Source organism: Bison bison, unplaced genomic scaffold (assembly GCF_000754665.1).
Source record: "Bison bison bison isolate TAMUID 2011002044 unplaced genomic scaffold, Bison_UMD1.0 scf7180017860456, whole genome shotgun sequence".
Lineage (NCBI taxonomy): Eukaryota > Metazoa > Chordata > Mammalia > Artiodactyla > Bovidae > Bison > Bison bison.
The window spans coordinates 841,776-861,598 of NW_011491028.1; the positions used below are offsets into that span (position 1 = coordinate 841,776).

At 36.6% G+C, this 19,823-nt stretch overlaps 1 protein-coding gene across 3 annotated transcripts in view; it reads right to left on the minus strand.

The window, feature by feature from the left end:
* A1CF (APOBEC1 complementation factor) overlaps nucleotides 1-19,823 on the minus strand; it is a 103,260-nt gene that overhangs the window by 36,324 nt on the left and 47,113 nt on the right. For 2 of the 3 annotated variants that reach the window (XM_010832215.1, XM_010832214.1), the window contains exons 3-5: nucleotides 8,677-8,811; nucleotides 6,751-6,881; nucleotides 1,575-1,813 (exon numbers count right to left, since the gene is read on the minus strand). In XM_010832215.1, the coding sequence (XP_010830517.1) occupies nucleotides 1,575-1,813; nucleotides 6,751-6,881; nucleotides 8,677-8,811 (505 nt within the window). The remainder of the gene's footprint in view (nucleotides 1-1,574; nucleotides 1,814-6,750; nucleotides 6,882-8,676; nucleotides 8,812-19,823) is intronic. The other variant, XM_010832216.1, reaches the window with a different exon arrangement.

The window sequence follows — 19,823 nt, forward strand, 5'->3', positions numbered from 1 at the left end:
GCATATATGTGTTAAGCCTACAATGATGGCCCAAGAACATGATGGAAATGAGGGGCTTTTCGATACCAGAATTGTTGGTGTTGAAGAGGACAGTAAAATATTAAGTTCTTGTCACTGAGAGGCTAGGTAAGAAGTGTGAGGAGTTTTAGTGATTCTATGCCCCTTGGTCAGGCACCTTGACCACTGGGTAGTGAATTTATGTTCATTTCTTTTTTATTTTGACTATTCACTTTTTAATGGACGTTTCCATGTTGAACCTATCCACCTCTCAGGACAAAACATTTTTATTGTTAAATTTTAAATATTGATTTCATCTTCCCTAATCTTTGTAAAATTTCCCTTTCCTATGTTTTCTAATACTAATGTTGTTCAGTCACCCAGCTGTGTCCAACTCTTTGGAATCCCATAGACTACATGTACAAAATTTATGAATATTACTTTAGATATAAAAATATCCACCTCAATAGATTCAGCAATTTTGGGGGCTAGCTCATATTTTTCACTTTAAGCTGCCTTCATAGTGTTAAAAAATACTCCTCAAGCTCAGAAGCCATATTTCAATTTTGAAAAATTTTAGAGGGCTAATCCTGTTAGTATTTTTTAAGAATGTGTATAGGGCAGCATACATCTATTGTTGCTGTTTTGCTTTGTTTCAAATTAAGGTGGTCTTCCATAGTGCTTAAGAGAAACATTGATTCCAGTGTGTTCAATCAGTTATTCTTGAAATCCTTATCATTTTAATGTTAATTCATTTCAATACCTTACTTTGTGTAAGTTTTGGCAAATATTTTAAAATAAGCACAGACTTTCAATAATTCTTCCTAAGTTGATCTGACTGAGACAGTGTCTTGGTGGAACTTTCTAAACCTAGGAATTTATGGTCGTTGCCCAGACAGGACCTGCCTTGTATTTATAGCACCTAACTAAGGTGTCCTTTTATGGAAAACTATTATTTCTAATTTCTGAAATTACAAATTATTAGACACTTAGTTCAGTTCAGCTGCTCAGTTGTGTCCAACTCTTTGCGACCGCATGGACTGCAGCACGCCAGGCCTTCCTATCTATCACCAACTCCAGGAGTTCACTCAAACTCATGCCCATTGAGTCAGTGATGCTACTAGGGGGTTATAATAAAAGTATGCCACTTAATTGTCATTGGGATAATGTTTCACTTGCATATCTATTATTTCTTCATTATGATGGATAATATACCTTATTTCTAATAAGTCTGATAATGAAAATGATACATAAAGATAACTGTTGATTGATAAATTTATGGAGATTCTTCAGTTTAAAGATTCAGTACAGCGTTGCTATAGCTCGAGCTTCTAGATTTCTCCTGTGCATGTGTATTGGATTTAATGCACAGTGAATAGTTTTCAGAACCTAATCTGTGAAAACTCTAGGGAACAGAATTAACTGTGAGAAAAGAAAGATGGAGAGTTTAAAATGTTGCGTAATGAGAGATAAAGAGCAAAGAAACGGATACAGGGTTTTACTTCCTTTGCTAAGAAGCGCAGCAGCCTGAAGCAGGCAGGAGGGAGTGACGCCTCCTCTCTGAGGATGGTCCTAACCTGGGAGAAGCTTCCTCCGGGCCATGGCAGCTGCCCGGTGATTCTCATATTCCACGAAGGCAAAGCCGCGGTTTTTGGTTTTATCTGCAGCACTTGGATAGACGATGACATCCACGACTCCTTCGGTGACCTTTTTCATCTCTGATAAGATTTCTTCTCTCTTTTTGGTCTTTGGAATTCCCCCGACAAACAATCGGCAGTTGTCCACACTGGCACAGACCCCTAAGAGACGCCCATTTCTGCCAAAAGAGCAGGTGTTTTGATTGGTGAGAATCCTTGTGTGGTTAAGGTTTAAGACAGAAGTTGAACATGTCTGGCCTTGGAACTTTTATTAAGGTCTGTGGATGTGTGACGTTTGGCTACCTTTAGGGTTTAGATTGCTTTTGGAAGGGAACTGCTTTGGGGAAATTCTGCTTAAAAAAAATTTTTTTTTTAAATTGGAGTACAATTGCTTTACAATATTGTGTTAGTTTCTGCTATACAACAAATCAAATTAACTATATGTATACACATATCCCCTCCTTCCTGAGCCTTCCGCACACCCTTCCGTGCCACCCCTCTAGGTCATCACGGAGCCTGGAGTTGAGATCCCTGTGCTATATAGCAGCTTCCCATTGCTATCTTAAAAAAGAAAAAAAATTGAAGCTGAGTAGTATCTGCTGTCTTTAGACTCACTGTAAATTCACTAGCTATTGCCAATCCTCAAACCTCCCAAGTATTAATATATCACCAATCCTGAGGCCTTTACACCAGGCCTAACCTACACATGTAACTTGCCTGGCTGCCCTGAAGGTATCTGAGGTTGCAACCCCTGGTGCTCCCTTTCTTTTCCAACCAAATAGAAGCTATTCTGACATCATTATTCAAGATAGGCCATATACAGAACTGATTTTCACATATTATCTTATTTGACCGACACAAGGAGAATGTGAGATGGACAAAATCAGTATTGTTTCCATTTTTCAGTTGAAGAACTTGAGACTCCAAGAAATGAAATGACTTGCTTACAATGTTGCAGGTTTTAAGATATAAAATTGGCCTCTGGACTCAATTCAATCTCCCTTTCTCACACTGTACATGTTGCTTATTGGCAAGATGATGGGTACGTTTGCCAAGATGAGATTGGTTCAACTTTTCCAGGAGCATTTGGCAAAATGCATAAAAAAGTCTTCACTGTGGGAAACCTTTGGCCATACGATGGCCCTCTGTGGTGAGTATCCTCAGAAATAGAGATGAGCACTAGAATTTTGTGTAAAGTTATTCACTGCTACTATTTAAAATCTCTCCAAAATTGGAAATGAGCAAAATATTCCATCATAGAGAGCTGGTTTAATGTATCTCAGCGGAGATGACGTTGATTCTAGGGCTGGGTATTTCCTTATTGTATTCTGTGGTGTGTTTGTCCTCCCTCTTTCTCACCCACTAAATGCCAGGAGCCACCCATTAGGTCATCCAAGACAGCCTCGTCACCTCTCATGTCCCTTAGGGTAGACAATACTGCTCTTGGCTGAGATGCCCTGGGAAATAAAAGATGAGCATTCGTGACACAGAATGCTCTGTAATCAATAAACACAGTAACGTAGGAGAGGCTGTGATAGTGGAGAACACCAGTTCAGCCTGTGCTGTTGGGTTAAAAAAAAAAAAAAGACTATAAAATGAGTATATGAGAAAGCCACTTTGATTAAAACTGTATAGAAAGTCTAGAAAGACTATAAAAATTCAACATAGGGCAATGAAGAATGGTTTGAACTTTTATTACTTCTTTTTTTTTTTTTTTTGGCTGTTTTTGTGTGTTGTGTGTAGGCTATGTGACTTTTGTAATAACACAAAGTTATTAAAAATGGGTAAATTTCCCTTAACAGAAACCACTCATTCATTAGGAATAAAAAGTGCTTAAGGAGGAGATTGCTCCTAATTCTTGCTTCTGGTGGTTCTCAGTTGTGTGGCAGATGTTTGACCAGGGTCTATGCTTTGCTGAAGAATCAATAACTGCATTTCAGACCTGTGACGGGTCTGTCTCTATTTGGTGAACATTGTCCTAGGAATGTGGTTTTTCATGAGGGGTGAAAGGGTTGATAAAATGAACTTTGTTTTTTTCTTTTAAAAAACAAACCTTTTGCTTCAAGATACTATTTATTTAGAAAATATATTATTGATCATTAAGGAGCTGGTCTTATCAATTACCAGTAGGGGGAGCTTGGAGTCTCCATATCCTGTTTTCAGAGCTGTGTGATTTGTCAGGCAAACCACTCCAGTATTCTTGCCTGGAAAATCCCATGAACAGAGGAGCCTGGTGGGCTGCAGTCCATGGGGTCACAAAGAGTCCAGCATGACTGAGCAACTAACACTTTCACTTTTCCAAGAATTGCTTGGAGATGAAAAACTATGTCTCAAAAGCTGAGGGCATGACTTTAATGTCACCAGAAGCCAGGCATTTAGAAGATACTCAGTGGATATTTGATGAGGAGGAGGCTGACATGACAATTGTGAGTCTTTTCCAGATAAGAACTTTATCTACCTCCTGAGAGATAGTGGCCTTTATCCTACTCATTAAAATTTAAAGTCACTATATGCCTTCACCTTGCTTCTGGCATCCAACCTGAACTTTGGAATTTTGGCCACCACTTTTCTCTTTCCAAATACTTTGTCATATTTCTCCTCTTCCTTCTCACCCTCCTCCTGTCATCGCCATAACCATCAGCAGACATTTATAGAGCATCTGACGTGTCAGGCACTGAGCTTTACATGCATTATCTCTTTTTTTTTTCATTACGCCCCCCATGAGGTACAGATACTTTTATTTCTATTTTAAAGGTGAAGACATTGAAATTCACAGAGGAGAGTGTTATTTTTCAGTGGATTGTGTTTAATGTTCATACCCTGTTTTCAAAAAGGATTGACAGGCTCCAGTATGTAACAGTATGCTAAGAAGGCCCAGCAAACTCTATTGATTCCCTATACAGCCAATTCTACACCCATCTCAACTGAAAAGCTCTTTTGGCAATAATCCTTACTGCCAAGATATCCAGATACCATGAGAGATCAAGGAATGGAGAATCCTCTAATTCCTGAGAACATATAACTAATATAAAAGCTATACTAGGATATAGCTTTTTATAGCCCTTTCTGAAACAATTTGGTATGTATTATTTCATATGATGGATGCCCAGAATAACTCGGTGTGATCATATGATAGTATAACAATGATGCTGAAAGAGGTCAAAGGATTTGTTCCAAAGAATCTGGACTAGACCTCAGATCTCCTGATTCTCATCTCCCAAAATTCTGCACATAGCAGAACTCTTTTGGATCCATGGAGCCATATGTTGGGGGAGCCTCCTTTATGTTTTTCCTAAGACTCTGTTCTAGAATCCAATCCTGAGACGGAATGGCTAGACTACTAGCAGTTGCCAAGTAAATCTCACTGTGGCTAAGGGGTTTAAGAAAAATGATCCAGTAGTTGACTGACTTACAGAATTACGGGGATAATGTGGCACTTATTTCGGGCCTATAAGAAGTGAGAGAAAAATAATGGTGGGAAATCTGCTGTCTTTGTACTCATCAAATTTCAGATTCCATCACTTTTAAGGTGTGACTCTGTTACAGGAAGGAATGTCTTCCTTCCTTCCTGTGAAAAACAGCATCTCAGAATTAATGTTGCTAATATGTGACTTCTGTTCTGAACACTGAGCTAAACATTTAAAAATCTTGATAACATCCCCATAATAAATCTATGAAATAGTATTATTATTATTCCTACTTTGTAGATGAGGAAATTGAGGCTCAGAGAGGTCAAGTCACTTTTTGACACTCACCTGAAACCCGTCTGACCCCAAGCTATTCCTTTTTCACTTAGTACACTAATCTTTGCTCTTGGTGACCCTGGGCTTCCTTAAGAAAGGGTTTATGGCACTTCCCTCTAGTTTACGTTTTGGAACTCAAACATTTTCATGAAGTTTAGTCCTATTGCCAATTTATTGATTGTATAGGGTCAGGTGTGTCCTGGAACCTTCTGCTAATTTCATGGCTTCAAATATTACCTTTATTTGGCTGACCCCCAGTTTATATTCCAATAGTGACCATTCTCCTGACTCTGGTGTCACACAGTCATCGCCTCAGTATCTCCCTTGGGGCATGTAATGTTCATCTCAGGTGTTGCCTGTCCCCAACATAGCACTTCATGTTTTCCTGCTATTCTCCCAGCCTGTTCCATCTCAGTGACACTATCACCTCCACAGAGACTTGAACCAAAATCCAATTTTCTTCTAAATCCAATACTTAGCCAGTCTTATCTATTCAACCTCCAAAATATCTCCCACATCTGACTTTTTATCACCTACACCACTAACCAACCCCTTTGTCTAACCACCACCATTTCCTGCCTAGTTCTAGACACAGTGGCAGCCTTGGAATTGCTTTTCCCTCTTTTAGTCCTTACCCTGGGCACTTAATAGCTGGAGGAATATTTTTAAAAAGTATGACTCTAGTTAAACTCTGTGATTTCCCCTTTTATTAGACTAAAATTCAGATTATTAAAGATGAAATGTGACTCTCCAACGAACTGTATTGCCCTCAACCCTCCTCTCCTCACTCTGTTCTGAACATTGGCTTTTTTTTCTGTTCTCTGAAACATCACGCTTACTGTCATTTTGAGACCTTTTTCGCTTGTTGTTCTTTCTTTCTCTGCAATGATCTTCCTCTAGGTCTGACTATCGTGGTGGATTCTTTTCATTCAATCTCAGATCAAATTTTGCTTCCCAGAAGAGTATTTTCATAAATACATCACATTAGAACAGCAACCTCTTCACACAGCTTTATCCCATTTCCTGGTTTTATTTTTTCAAACTCTTTTGAATACATCCAATTGCTTAGTATGACTGGAGGAAAGTGTTCCTTGATACTTCTAATGGTTTGAACAGTGGCCAGCATGTATTTATTAAATGGATAAATGAATGAATTTTGTTTCTTTGAATAGTTTACAGAACTTAGTCTGGCACCTTGTATAGTGTTGGCTAAATAAATGTTTCATTAAATTGATTTCCAAGGAAAAGAACTAACATATTTTTTCCCCCTGATTTTGGCTATCTTTTGCATATACTAAAATATAGATAAACTTGATAGAAGAATAGATAAAAGTACATTGATTCACTTTTAATCTAGAAGAGATAGATCTTACCTGATTTCATAATTATTAAGTTGCTTGATTGCATTCTTGGCTTCCTGTTTATTTGAGAATGTTACGAATGCATAGCCTCTATTGTTGCCATTAAAATCCATCATCATTCTCATTTCATAAATTTTACCAATCTACAAGTAATGAAAAGAGAGAATTCATATTTAAACACACATACACATACACACAATGGTTTGAAGTCTGCCTCTACCACATTTGGTATTTGCATCTCATATAAATGAATGGTTCACATGTTTTCATGCTGGCTTCAAATTTGTCTTCTGACTCATCAGCAAAGTCAAGATAATAAAGAAAATGTGTGCAAGTGGCATTTCAGCCTGAGTTGCCAGGATATATATTTTTTTGATAGAGCAAGTGACCATTCATCACACAATTATCTGGGCATTTATACACCACTTTAGGGACCAGAAAACACATTTGTCATCAGAAGTACAATTTTTTGATAGATGTGTCCTTATTCTCTACATTGACCTCTGAAGTCTCTATAGTTTTATCTTTACTTGGTTGTTCTCTATCTACCCTTAGTGTTTGAAAACCAAAACTAGGAACACTCATTTGGAACATTGCAAAACTGACTTATTTGCTATCTTTCCCCCCACCATGATACAAAGGTGAACAGAGCAGGTGTATTTCAGAGGATGGTCTGGGAAGCCCTGTTTTCTCCATCTGTAGGCGGAAGGCAAATGCTAGTGTTAATGCAACTGATCTGGGGCCAGACCTCCATGGCCACAGGATGCTCCCTCTGTCCCTCGGTGCAGCTCCTGTGTTGCCTCTAAACTACTCTCTCCTGCTTCCCCAACTATTCTTCATAATCCAGATATAGTAGCTCATCATTGCTGGCTGCTGTAAGAAGGATGGTTGACATAGATGTGAGGGACACGTGCGAGAAGAGGCATTATTCAGCAAATGCTATTATTGCAGTGGTGGCTTCCCCTCAGCTCAGCCTCACCCCATGCCACCCCAGGTATTCAGTGATGGACACCTGTTTCTCCTGCGCTCATTAGAAAAAAATTCAAGCATGGTTCATCTCTGCATTTCAGGGGGCTTTGGCACTTATTTTCACGTTCAGTGTATGAGATTCTTACAGGATGAAGTCCTCATAATTTGTGCATGTGCCAATTAATGTTTGTATAAAATTAAAAGTAGTTCTGAAACAGGCTGAATTACACACATACAAACACATAGATGATCTTGGCATTAGGAAAAGAAATAGCCAAACTCTCATTTTCACTAAATTTTCTAGGAATGTGATTGTTTTAAACACCTACTTGGTAAATTATCAAGAATGTCAATTTTGCATCACTTTGGGTTCAGTAGCAAAATACAATTTAGAGTTAAAACTGAGGAAATTTATTCCTCAATTATGTAATAACCTTGAAAAACCATGTTATTAATCTTGCTTATCACATTCAAATTTTTGCAAAATTTTTTAGAAAGAAATTTTTTCTTTCTGTATCAATATAATACAGGTACATTGTTGAGCCATGACAAACATACGCATTTTTAAAAAATTTTACAGTCTTATACTTTATAAAACCATAGTAACATTTCAAGTTGAAGCAATATCTTATTTTAGACAGGTTGTTGTAGTGTTATTCTAGACTGACAAATACGCTGAGTTTGCAGTAAGATGGCTTTGCCAGTGGAGATGGGGGATTGAAATACAGATTTAAAAGTCATCAGCAATGGTAGTTTCAGCTGTGAGTAATAGAGAAGAGAGAATTCAAGGCATTGATAATTAGAGGCAAATCACTAATAGCTAGGAAGGTTTTAACTTTGTCCATGATTGAGGAGTGGCAATTGGAAGAGAAACCGTCACTGACCAAGAAAAATGAGGGTGAAAGCGAGGTGAAGAGAATAGTATCTTTTTCATTAAAAGATTAAAAAAAAAATCATCTTCAGACTCACTTTTTCACATAGTGGGATAAGCTCATCTTCAAAAAGGTCTCGGGGGAGTTTTCCAATAAAAATTTCACAGCCCCTTTCTGGGGGTGCAGCATCCCAGCCAGGTGGAGGACCACCGTATTTTCTTTGTCCATTTTCCTGCGAATTCCATATGGAGTATAGGAGGGAGGAAAAAGCAATACAATCTTTAGTTTGAGTTCCTCGAGCATTTTCAAAATCATTTCTTAATAAGGAAGATGCTTACTGACAAGTAATAGTAGACTGGTCAGATAAAAATTGAAGTCTCTTCAATGTGGATTTTAACACCATGTTCTTTGCTTCAGGGACTTGCTCCAGATAAGCACAGTGAAAACTTATAAAGTGCTGGACAAATATAAGGGGTCATTATTATTTTTTGATTGCCATTCAAACTCACCAATGCCTGATCATCAAAGAATCTGACCCTAATTTGAATCTGGGGTTTTGATTTAATGTTGAAGTCTATGAGGGTTCTGGAGCTGGACTCTTTGGCTCTGGGATCCACTAGCTGTGGGACTTTGGACAAATGTCTTGACTTCTCAGATCCTGAGTGTTTTTCATCTACAAAGTGGAGACATAATCAGCTTTTGATTAAAGGAGATAATGCATCAAATGTGCATGGCACAGGTCTTGGCATGTGATATATATTCAATAGTTACTAACCCTCTTCTTGCCTGCTTAGATTGAGGTGGTTTCATGAGCAAGGCAATGTGAACCCCTAATTAGAAACATCATGAAGGTTAGCATTGGAACTGGCTAATTTGGGGGGTCCCCAGCGAGGGACTTAAATCTGTCTTTGAAGTTGACAAGACCGATGAGAGGTGTTCACTAATGTTGGATCTTTGTGGGGAGCCAATGCTGTTCTCAGCCCAAATATAATTAGCTTTGATTTTTTCCTTTGTCATAAAAAGACCTTTGGTAAATTCAGTGTCCTTTTTTATTTTTAATTGGAATATAATTGCCTTACAAAGTTGTGTTAGTTTCTGCTATACAGCAGTGTTAATCAGCTATATAATGTTCTTTTCAGGGAGGAGTAGTGCAGGGTTTTCTGCCAGTGCTGTCTTTATTTTTCTGAAAGTTAATGACCCAAAAATAACTTCAGGGGCCCCAAAGTGAAAGACAGGCCTAATCCGCCACTACTGAGCTGACAGTTCATTTGCTAGAGAGGGATAAATTTACTTTTCACTTAGGCATAGCCAGAGCTCTTTGTTATTATACTTGATTGTGATTTTTGGAAAAAGGAAAATGTAAGGAACCCAATGTCCATATTCATTACTAACTTCTACCATGATTACTTAAAACTTTTTTATACCATAAAATGATACATGATGTTGGAAGAAACATGGTAATGTATAAAGTAAAACAGAAAAATTTCTCAACGTGCCACCCTATTTGTAGAAGCAGTTGTTAAGCCTGCCTTTCCAAATACTTTTCTATGTATATTTCTAAAAGGCACATTTTAGTTATTTAAGGACTTGTTTTACATGGTAGTTGTTTGTTAAAAATCAAAGTAAAGCAGTTTCTAGTTTCACTGTTAAATCTTTGTGAATACTAACTTGAGACTTTCTCAGTTATTTTATAATTGATAATATAAAAGCTTTTTGGATTACGGTATCTAAATAGTGCCTTTAATTGTAATCATGTTTAAAATCCCTAATAATTTAATCATGTTGCTTTAAATTAAAAAGATGTCATGTGGGTGTTCTACCTTGCCTTGATTACTTTTTGCTTCAAACAAGTAGGTGCTTCTCCTTTTACTAAACATGGAAATATTTGCCTCAAGAGTTCTTCTATTTTTTTTCCTTCCCCTATATTCTTTTAGGATTATTCATTAAAAAAGCTTTCACTGAGAAATCTGAGAAATGAAATGTATTATACTTATAGGAAAAAACTTAAGAATTCAATGAGCTATGTCTCAACCAAGAATTTCCTGAAAAATGAATTTGATATTTTTGGAGACATTTAAGATTTTATTTATTTAACAAATATCTATATAGTGCTTACTACATACAAGTCTCTCTTCTAATTCTCAAATAGTATTATAGGTTATGAACTATGCCTATCCTGATTTTACAGAAGACATTTTACAGAAGCCCACAAAAGATTAAATAATTTGCCAAGATTCTGTGGTTGGGAAGTGGGGAAGTCAGAATTTAAAGCCAGGCAGTCTGGTGTCAGAGTCCATCAGCTTAATTTCTACTATGTTTTGCGTTGTTATATGAAAACCTAGTCACTTATAACAGATTCATACATTCAGTTACTTATTTATGAAAAAAATTGTCATGCCATTAAATTGCAGGCTCTCTGTTGCTTTTAAAATCATTCCAACTTCCAATCATTTTACTACACAAATTTTGGAAAGAACATATCTCACACCTACTTCTTACAGAGAGAAATATTTCTATTGCCCATTCTATAGTCCACCTCCTAGGACTGACTGTTACCATTGAATTGATGCAGATCCCTCTGCGGCCATTTCTATTTATCGTAAGTATCTGGAGATATACTTCCCAATGGATTATTGGAATAAATTTAATATAAACTTGGGAATATTTGTATCTTTGACCTAAGGAAACAAAGTTTCATTGCATAATAGTGAAGTGGCTATTCCAGAATTTCTCATTTGACAAGTTTTGATAGCTTGAAAATAAATAGGCAACCAGCAGATTGACCTTTAGAATTTCCTCCTGAAGTTTCTTGCTATTACTAAAAATGTCACCAAACTGTTTTGTGCATATCATATATTTAGAACTCATGTGATTGTGAGCCAAAATGATTGATTAGGAGAGATTATTAATTCTGTTGTTTCTGTAACACCAAGAGTATTTTGGGGAATCACCAAGAATCTGACTGATGCAGAGATGCCATGAAGTTCAGACACTGGGGGAGATTTGTCCTGTGAACAACCCACTGGGCTCAGAATGCACCAGTTAATGGGGGTCCAGGCCAGTTTAAGACAGGCTCTGGGCATTAGTCATGGGGTTAGAATAGCTGTCCACTGCTTGGACAGTTGGAAGCTGAATTGCTGGTATTTTAGGCACCATGTTTATAGTTGAGGAATTTAAAATAGATAAAGCACAATTAGAGCTGCTCCTCCCTCTCCTGGCTGATGTCCTTCTTATGGGGTGCATTCTTCCAGCAGCATACATGTATAAATAGTTAGAGATAAAAAATACAGGTTTTTGTTTTCTATGAGAGAATGTTCATTAAACTCTGGGATCTTTTATTTTTCCATTCAAAGATGTGAATGTCACATATAAATAGGTGAAAATCTTCAACTATATAAATTTCAAAATTAAAGACCTAATTCTAACTATAAATCCAGTGGTTTTAATTTAGATACTGAATACTGAGCTTACCCATAACTCAGTTATATGTTAAGAGTATTTGGAAGTCCTTTCTGCCACAGATGTTTTAAGCCTTTTCATCAAGGAACCACAGAGTCTTTAAGAAATTTTGTATACTGTCTTCTTCACCTTGGTTAAAACCACCCAACCTTTAATACATGATTCTGAGCAATACATCTTAGCTTGAAGGACAAGCAGACCGGGTTAATTTGGGCCACCTGGCATCTGATCTTTGACTACATATGAGAAATCTGGGCAAAACTGCCTTTTTCCTGTAAGAGTCAAAAATGCCCACATACTTGCTTTCCTAGTGTCCCTTGTAGCTGGGATAGTTCTAGTTATAATAAAGTGAAGTTGGGTTCTGGTGCAGAAACAGTCACGGTGCTGACATTAGCATTGACGGTGGATATGTCTTATTACCATTCCAGATTTGTGCATGGTTCTGGTTTCATTTCTAAGAGTTTACCCTTTTTGAAATTATTTTAATATTAGTATTTATTTTTTAAATTGAAGCAGTTGATTTCTGATGTTGTGTTATTAATAGTTTCAGGTGTATAGCAAAGTGATTCCATTATACGTGTATATATATTTATATATATATTTTCGTAAAAGCTTACATCTTTTTTACTCTTGAATCTAGTTCTCTAAATCCAAAATTTCTAGAAACCAATACCCTTTTAATAAACTGCTTTTCTGCTTAATCAGCCAGAGTTTACCTCTAATACTTGTCCATAATAGTAACAGCAACTGAAAAAACTGAGTCAGGATCTGTGCAAATGCTTTCCATGTATTAATTAATTTAACCTTCTCAACAAACATGTGAGGATATTATTATTACTTTCATTTTGTGGGTAAGAAATTCAAGGTGCAGAATGTGTCCAAAGACATACAAACAGTAAGTGACAAAGACAACATTTGAATCCTGAGTCCATACTTGTAGTTTTAGTGTTATTTTTCTTTTTTAAAAATATTAACCTAATATGCTCATTTTACAGAGGAGGAAGCTGAATCCAGAGATATTATGTGACTTCCATAAGGTTGCATTGGTTTAATTTATTGCAGAAAAGATAGACTAAAAGTTCTCTGGTTCTCAATCTGGTGAATGTGGCATATGTACTGTTCAAAGTTCGTGATGACCTTTCTTCTCAGGCTTAGCATCTCACAATTTTGCATGTTGTGTGCCACGCTCGCTTTCTTGTTCAGCCTCATCAAACATGGATACCAGATGGTTGGTTGTCTTGATAAATGAGCCCATTCATAAACTAGAAGGACATTAATTAATGAACCCTCATTCAGTCTATTTTCCTGAGTAGTAATTTCAACTCCTTTAACTGGTTCTTTGGAAATTTTATATTCCAAATCTGTAATCATCTTTGTGGTTCCCTTTGGTCCTTTGTTTTTTCTTGCCAAGAGGGAAGAAACTGTGTATATTTCCTTACTAAACTGCTTTCAGATGTTCTCCAACCCATTTTCCAATTGACTGTGTATGTATTTATTTCTATTTCCATTCTCTTAAGTGCTGGACAATCTCCCCGAGTTTGTGGCGTTTCTAGCCTTCACAAGCATGCCAGTCACCAGTGTCATACCGAGAACCATGGTTCTATGACTAAACTCCTGTGGTCTGTCCTCATGGTTGATGTCTACACCTGGAGAACAGCTCTATAGACTGTCTCTGTTGGAGTTCATACATTACTACCGTGTTTTCCTAGTTGCTGATTTGTGAAATTGAATAAAGGTCTTTACTAGACCTTATCATTGTTACCTTCCACCTGTAAAACACCTATACCCCAACATGTGACAGTTCAAGGCAAATCTTAGGGGCCTTAAATAAGAAGCACCGAAAGAATCTCCTTAGTTGTGGTTTTACCTTTGATCTGCTAATGCTGTTATTGTTGTGGAGGACAACAGACAGTGCTATAAGGAATGTTTATTTTGTTAATTCTGTCTGAAAGATAGCAGTCTGTTTTGTGTATTATTTGTTTCCCCACACATTTTAAGATCAGTGACTTCAAATTGGTAAAATCTACTTTAGGCTGAGAATTTTTCCAAGGCAGAATTTATCTAACTTATATATGCTGGAAGTTGGCATTACCCTTGTTAGGTATTTTATTTTTTTTACAATCTTTGCAAGGCATACACAATATAATGCCAGATATTTTTCTTAAAATAGAAAAATAACAATTGTAGTATAAAACTGAATAAGTGGGATGTTGGAATTTGTAGAAACATGGTACCATAGTTAGTAACAAACAGGCAAAGCCAGGGCATGACTATAATACATGAATATAAATTTAGTTTATTATCATACAGCCCAGAGTTTCTCAAAATATCATATGTGAGGTGATATTAGGTAGTTTATAGTCAATGTTTTATTTTAATAGTTATGCATTTATTTTATTGCACATTAGGAATGTAAGACTTTTCCCATTTACATAAATTAGAAAAAGTCTACTTTTAAAACTAAACAGTATTTCTGTTCAAATTTTTAAATAAATTTCTAAATGCTATTGTTGGTGGTATGCATTTATGGCAAAAATCACACAGATGCAAATAGATTTTGGCTTTTGAAAATTTATCTATTTGTTTCAGTGTTCAAAGGGCTCTTACATTTGATCTTTAAAAAATGTATGGTTTGTCCATAGAAACGACTGTTAGCAAATTATGAATCATGTTCTTGATGTATCATTTTGGAAGAGTGACTGTTGAAATCCTATCACCTAGGAAGAGTTCTGATTTCAAGTTGTTAATTGTCTTATGAAGGCAGAACTAATTTGTTATCAAATGATGACTTTAATGATATCTTCTAATATTTCCCCTTTATTTTTAAGGTGTATGTGTGACAACCACCCTTTAGGATTTCAGTATCTCAGTAGTGGAAGTATTTACAAGCAAACAGGTTTTTAAAAATAACTTGTGTTTTGTAAAGCTTCCTAGACATTTTTGGCTAATTCATGGGAATATGAAATTCAAGAATATCCTTATACAAATTTAGAAATCAAAAAATGTATTTTTTGGAGTGTGTATGTGTGTTTCTGCATAAGAGAACAAGTGAAATGCCAGTTCACTTCTAAGACACTCTGTTTACATTTGCCTGAGGTTCACTGGTGTGGACTGCAAAGCATGTATTATCTTGAGACCAGGATTTACTGTGTTCATGTTCGTTTCTGGCTTTGGGTATGTGTCTTGTCTCACTGCTCCAACCTGCAGGAACCTATAAATTATATCTAAGAAATAGCTAGATGAAAGCTTTGGTGATTCCTTTATCTGTTTGGGGCTTTTATCATTTTGGAATGTGTAATTTATTCAATAGGCCCATCCAACGTTTTATTATAGATACAATTTGCCCTTTTGCATTGACTGACTGATAGTAGCCAAAGATCTGGTTAAATGACATAAAGATATTCACATGCAGATTTGACCTGATGTAGATAAAAAGCATTTGTTTTGGGTTAATTGTTCTATCCTTTTCTAGTTCAACATATGCCAAGGAGAATTCCAAATGCACTTGTTCTTTGAGCATGTGAGAAATCTTATACAGCAATTGTTCTCCTTACCACACCCAGAAGAATTTTTGACAAGCTAAGGGACTCAGCAAGGCACTAAATCTTTCCTCAGGAAATTCTTCATTTAAAAGGGAAAAAGATTAATGAGGTGATTGCAGAGGTCTTGGGAGGGTGTTAGGATGCTTGTGAAATGGAGTCTGATTTTTGCCATATTTAAGCATGGAAACATATTCATAGAATGTGTTTTGAGTTAATTAATAGGATCCTTAAAGGAAATATAGGGATTTAAAAAATCCAATTGCATATCCACTTGACACTTCGTCCATTAATTATTCAAGACTTAATGACTTTCTTTTCATTGATTCACTGTCTTAAACTTAAGCAAAAAAGAAAGTATCATTTTCTTACGTGGAGTATAATTTCCCACAAATGGAAGGTCATTATTTAAACAATACAAAAGAAGGAAACTGTGATTAAATTCTAGCCAGACATTGTTATCTACTAAAAACCGATCCCTAGTCCTGTTCTCTGTTTTAAAAGATTAGCAGGGGAAGGAGAGGTGTTTAAGATGCACCTCTAAAAACTTTCCTCATCGGAAAACTCAAAAGAGAATTGAAAGTGGAATAATTCTCTCATGAAATTCAAGGTTATCGAATGCTCTGTCAATGTATTGCTCAACATCACTTAGCTCTCTGCCCTGCATCTCTGAAACAATGTTTTAAAAAAGGATCACAGCTACTGAAATCCCACCCAGCTTCATGATTGTATGCTTTTGTGATCTCACTTTTTCTCTTTAGCTTATGTTAGAGAGTTCTCTTTGCATGTCATAATAAGATTTTAGGTGAAGATTAAGAGCTACTTATTTTTTTGTTGCTGACTGATATTAAACCAACAGGTAACAGTTTTAAAAGTCCTGAAGTTACCTGCAAACAAGGTCTAAAGTTCAAAACTGCCATCAATGCTTCTGTGTGAGTCATGAAATTTACACCATTTTTTAAGCCAACAAAACAGAAACCGTCATGTCCTTCTATTTTAAGGGAAAGCACTATAGTTCATATTTTGCAAATATTTTGAACCTTATATGGAAGACCTCATATGTAACCCAATCCCTATTAGGCGAGTGGAGAAGAAATTCATTGCTGTTTGAAAATAGCTCCTGGAATGTGTTTCTATTCCTTGGGATGCTGAAGTTCCCATCTCATGTCAGGTACATGCACTCTCTGCAAAAGGATTCACAGAGCTGCTCCTTCATCTGGAGTCTTCCACACCAGGCTATGGCATTGCTGGCCAATAAAAGCAAAGCTTCTTAGGAGCTTGAAAATGAAGTTAGCCTGTGGGTGGCTGGAGTGGTGACCTTAAGGAATCATGCCTGTGATGATCTAATGGTACCACCCTATTCTCGTGTTTAGTGCCACCTATTTAAGGAATTAGCATTCATGCACTTGATGAATGACATAAGTCCCTGAATAATGGGGACCGGAGCAGGTGGTAAGAACAGGCAACAAAAGAAAAAGGAGGACCCAAGAGCTATATTTTGTCATGGAGTCAAACTTATTTCTGTCCCTAGGATTTTTGTGTGGTGGTTGGAAAAGAAAGTCAGTACCACAGAGTTTTTCCATCTGCTTCTTGCTGATCTAGTCTAGTTGAAGCCAGTTGTAAACTCTGGGATCCTAAGTTACTTATTTTTATGGCACTGTTTGTAGAAAAAATTGCCACTTCAAAAGTACCCAAGGCCAGGTTCGATGCACGATACTGGATGCTTGGGGCTAGTGCACTGGGACGATCCAGAGGGATGGTATGGGGAGGAAGGAGGGAGGAGGGTTCAGGATGGGGAACACATGTATACCCGTGGCGGATTCATTTTGATATTTGGCAAAACTAATACAATTATGTAAAGTTTAAAAATAAAATAAAATTAAAAAAAAAAAAGTACCCAAGGAAAGTTACTAAAGCACATTATACCAAACCAAAGAGATAGGGGAGTTAATTTGAGGCACATAAGCAGAGAATGGCCTTCTAATCAGATTAATGTTGATCTAATGCCATCTTTTGTACCTTTTGGCTTGTAGATATTTACTTAGGAATTGAACAAATTAGAAAATTAAAATATATAGTTGCAGTGAAACTCCAAATAAGAGAACACGCATGGAAAGGAAAGTTTGAGAAATTAAAGTTTGAGAATTAAAGTCTGTATTTTGTCCCTAGTTTGAGGAAATTGCTCCTAGCAGCAGACTGATGACTATTGAAAAAGGAAGAGAAAGATGGAGAGCACTGATTTCTTATTCATCTGCTGTAATCTTACTGAAATTGAGGCACTCTATTGTCTTCACTGCTTACAACTCATTGTGCATTTTACAAATATTTTGGTTAATCAGTGCCCCCCAGGTGGTCCCCTCTGCTAAAGATGCTGCTTTGTTTTTGGATCCTGGCCATGTTTGTTTGCTCTCATCCTTTATGTCTCAACTTCAATGTCATCTTGTCTGAGGAAGGCCTTCTACCATTCTGTCACTTGACCTGATTTATGGTATTCATAGCGTTTAACAGGAGAAGGCGATGGCATCCCGCTCCAGTACTCTTGCCTGGAAAATCCCATGGACGGAGGAGCCTGGTGGGCTGCAGTTCATGGGGTCACTAAGGGTCGGACATGACTGAGCGACTTCACTTTCACTTTTCACTTTCATGCATTGGAGAAGGAAATGGCAACTCACTCCAGTGTTCTTGCCTGGAAAATCCCAGAGACAGGGGAGCCTGGTGGGCTGCTGTCTATGGGGTCGCACAGAGCAGACAGGACTGAAGCGACTCAGCAGCAGTAGCAGCAGCAGCATTTAACATTCTATGCTATTATTTTATTTCTTGCTTATTTTCTGTCTTCCTTTGAGTAATTTTCATGAAGGTAGGCACCATGTCTCTATTTGTGGAGTAAATAAATAAGTGAAGGAATGAGGGTTTAGGCTTGAATTGGTGGGTAGGACAAGGAGGGATGCTCCTACTTCCTTTAAGGAATTTTAAACCCTCATCTGTGTTATAGGGCATTTTCTTTAAGAACTGTGAATTAGAGAGCGGACTTGTGGTTGCCAAGGGGGAGGGGGAGCAGGGGAGGATTGGATTGGGAGTTTTGGGTTAGCAGATGTAAACTATATATATATATATATGCATGCAGTGGATAAGCAAGGTCCTATAGTATAGCACAGGGAACTATATTCAATATCCTGTAGTAAACCATAATGGAAAAGTATATGAAAAAAGAATATATATAGGTACACACACACACGCACACACACACACGTATAACTGAATCACTTTGCTGTACATCAGAAATTAACAAGGCACTGTAAATCAACTGTACTTCAATATTTTAAAAACCTATGGATTAACTTATAGAGTACTAAATGAAGGATAAGAGTTGGGAGTCAGCAAACTTTTTCTGTAAAAGGCCAGATAGTTGATATTTTAGGAGTTAAAAAAAAACAACCTTCTAAAATTGTGAGAACCACTCATGTCCTTAAATTACTGCAAAAACAGGCTGTGGCCACATGTGAGTCACAGATCAGTTTGCTGACCTCTGGCTTATGTCTGTACTCAACTGTATAACTCTGGACCTTGTTTTCCAACAGTGAAATGGAAGTGTTGGATTATATCAGTATTAAATATGCATACAGCAAACATATAAAGAATTAGAATCGCCTAGTGAACCCAAGCATCTATCATCCAGCTTCAATAATGAAGTTTTCTTCATTAAATTTTCCCAGGTTTTCTATTCCTAACTGAATGCTTATAGAAATACTTTCTACTTTATGAGATTTTTTCCTCGAAATAAAAATAATCCATATTCATTATAAAGAGTTTGGAAAATAAAGAAGAGCACAAGAAAGAAAAAGCTTTCCTTATCAGAGATTACCTTTTATTATCTTCTAATATTTGTGTGTGAATAATTTCTTAAAATATGATCTGTAAGCTGATACATACAGGTTTGCTTTGTTATTTTTAACTAAATTTTTAAATTTGGACATTTTCCCATGTCTTTCTTTGAAATCACAGTTTTATATGACCATATAATTTGGAAATACAAGAGTGACATATTTTATATGACCAGTAATATTTTATTGGACATTTATGATGATATGTCCCATATTTTTAAACATTTTAAATTCCACTATGATGAACATCCTTATGTCTAAATATTAGTCCTTATTCCTTAGATCAAAGACTATGGTCAATTTTAAGGCTCTAAACAGAAATGTGATATCCATTTAATGCAGTCTTATGGTGTCCTTTTAAATTC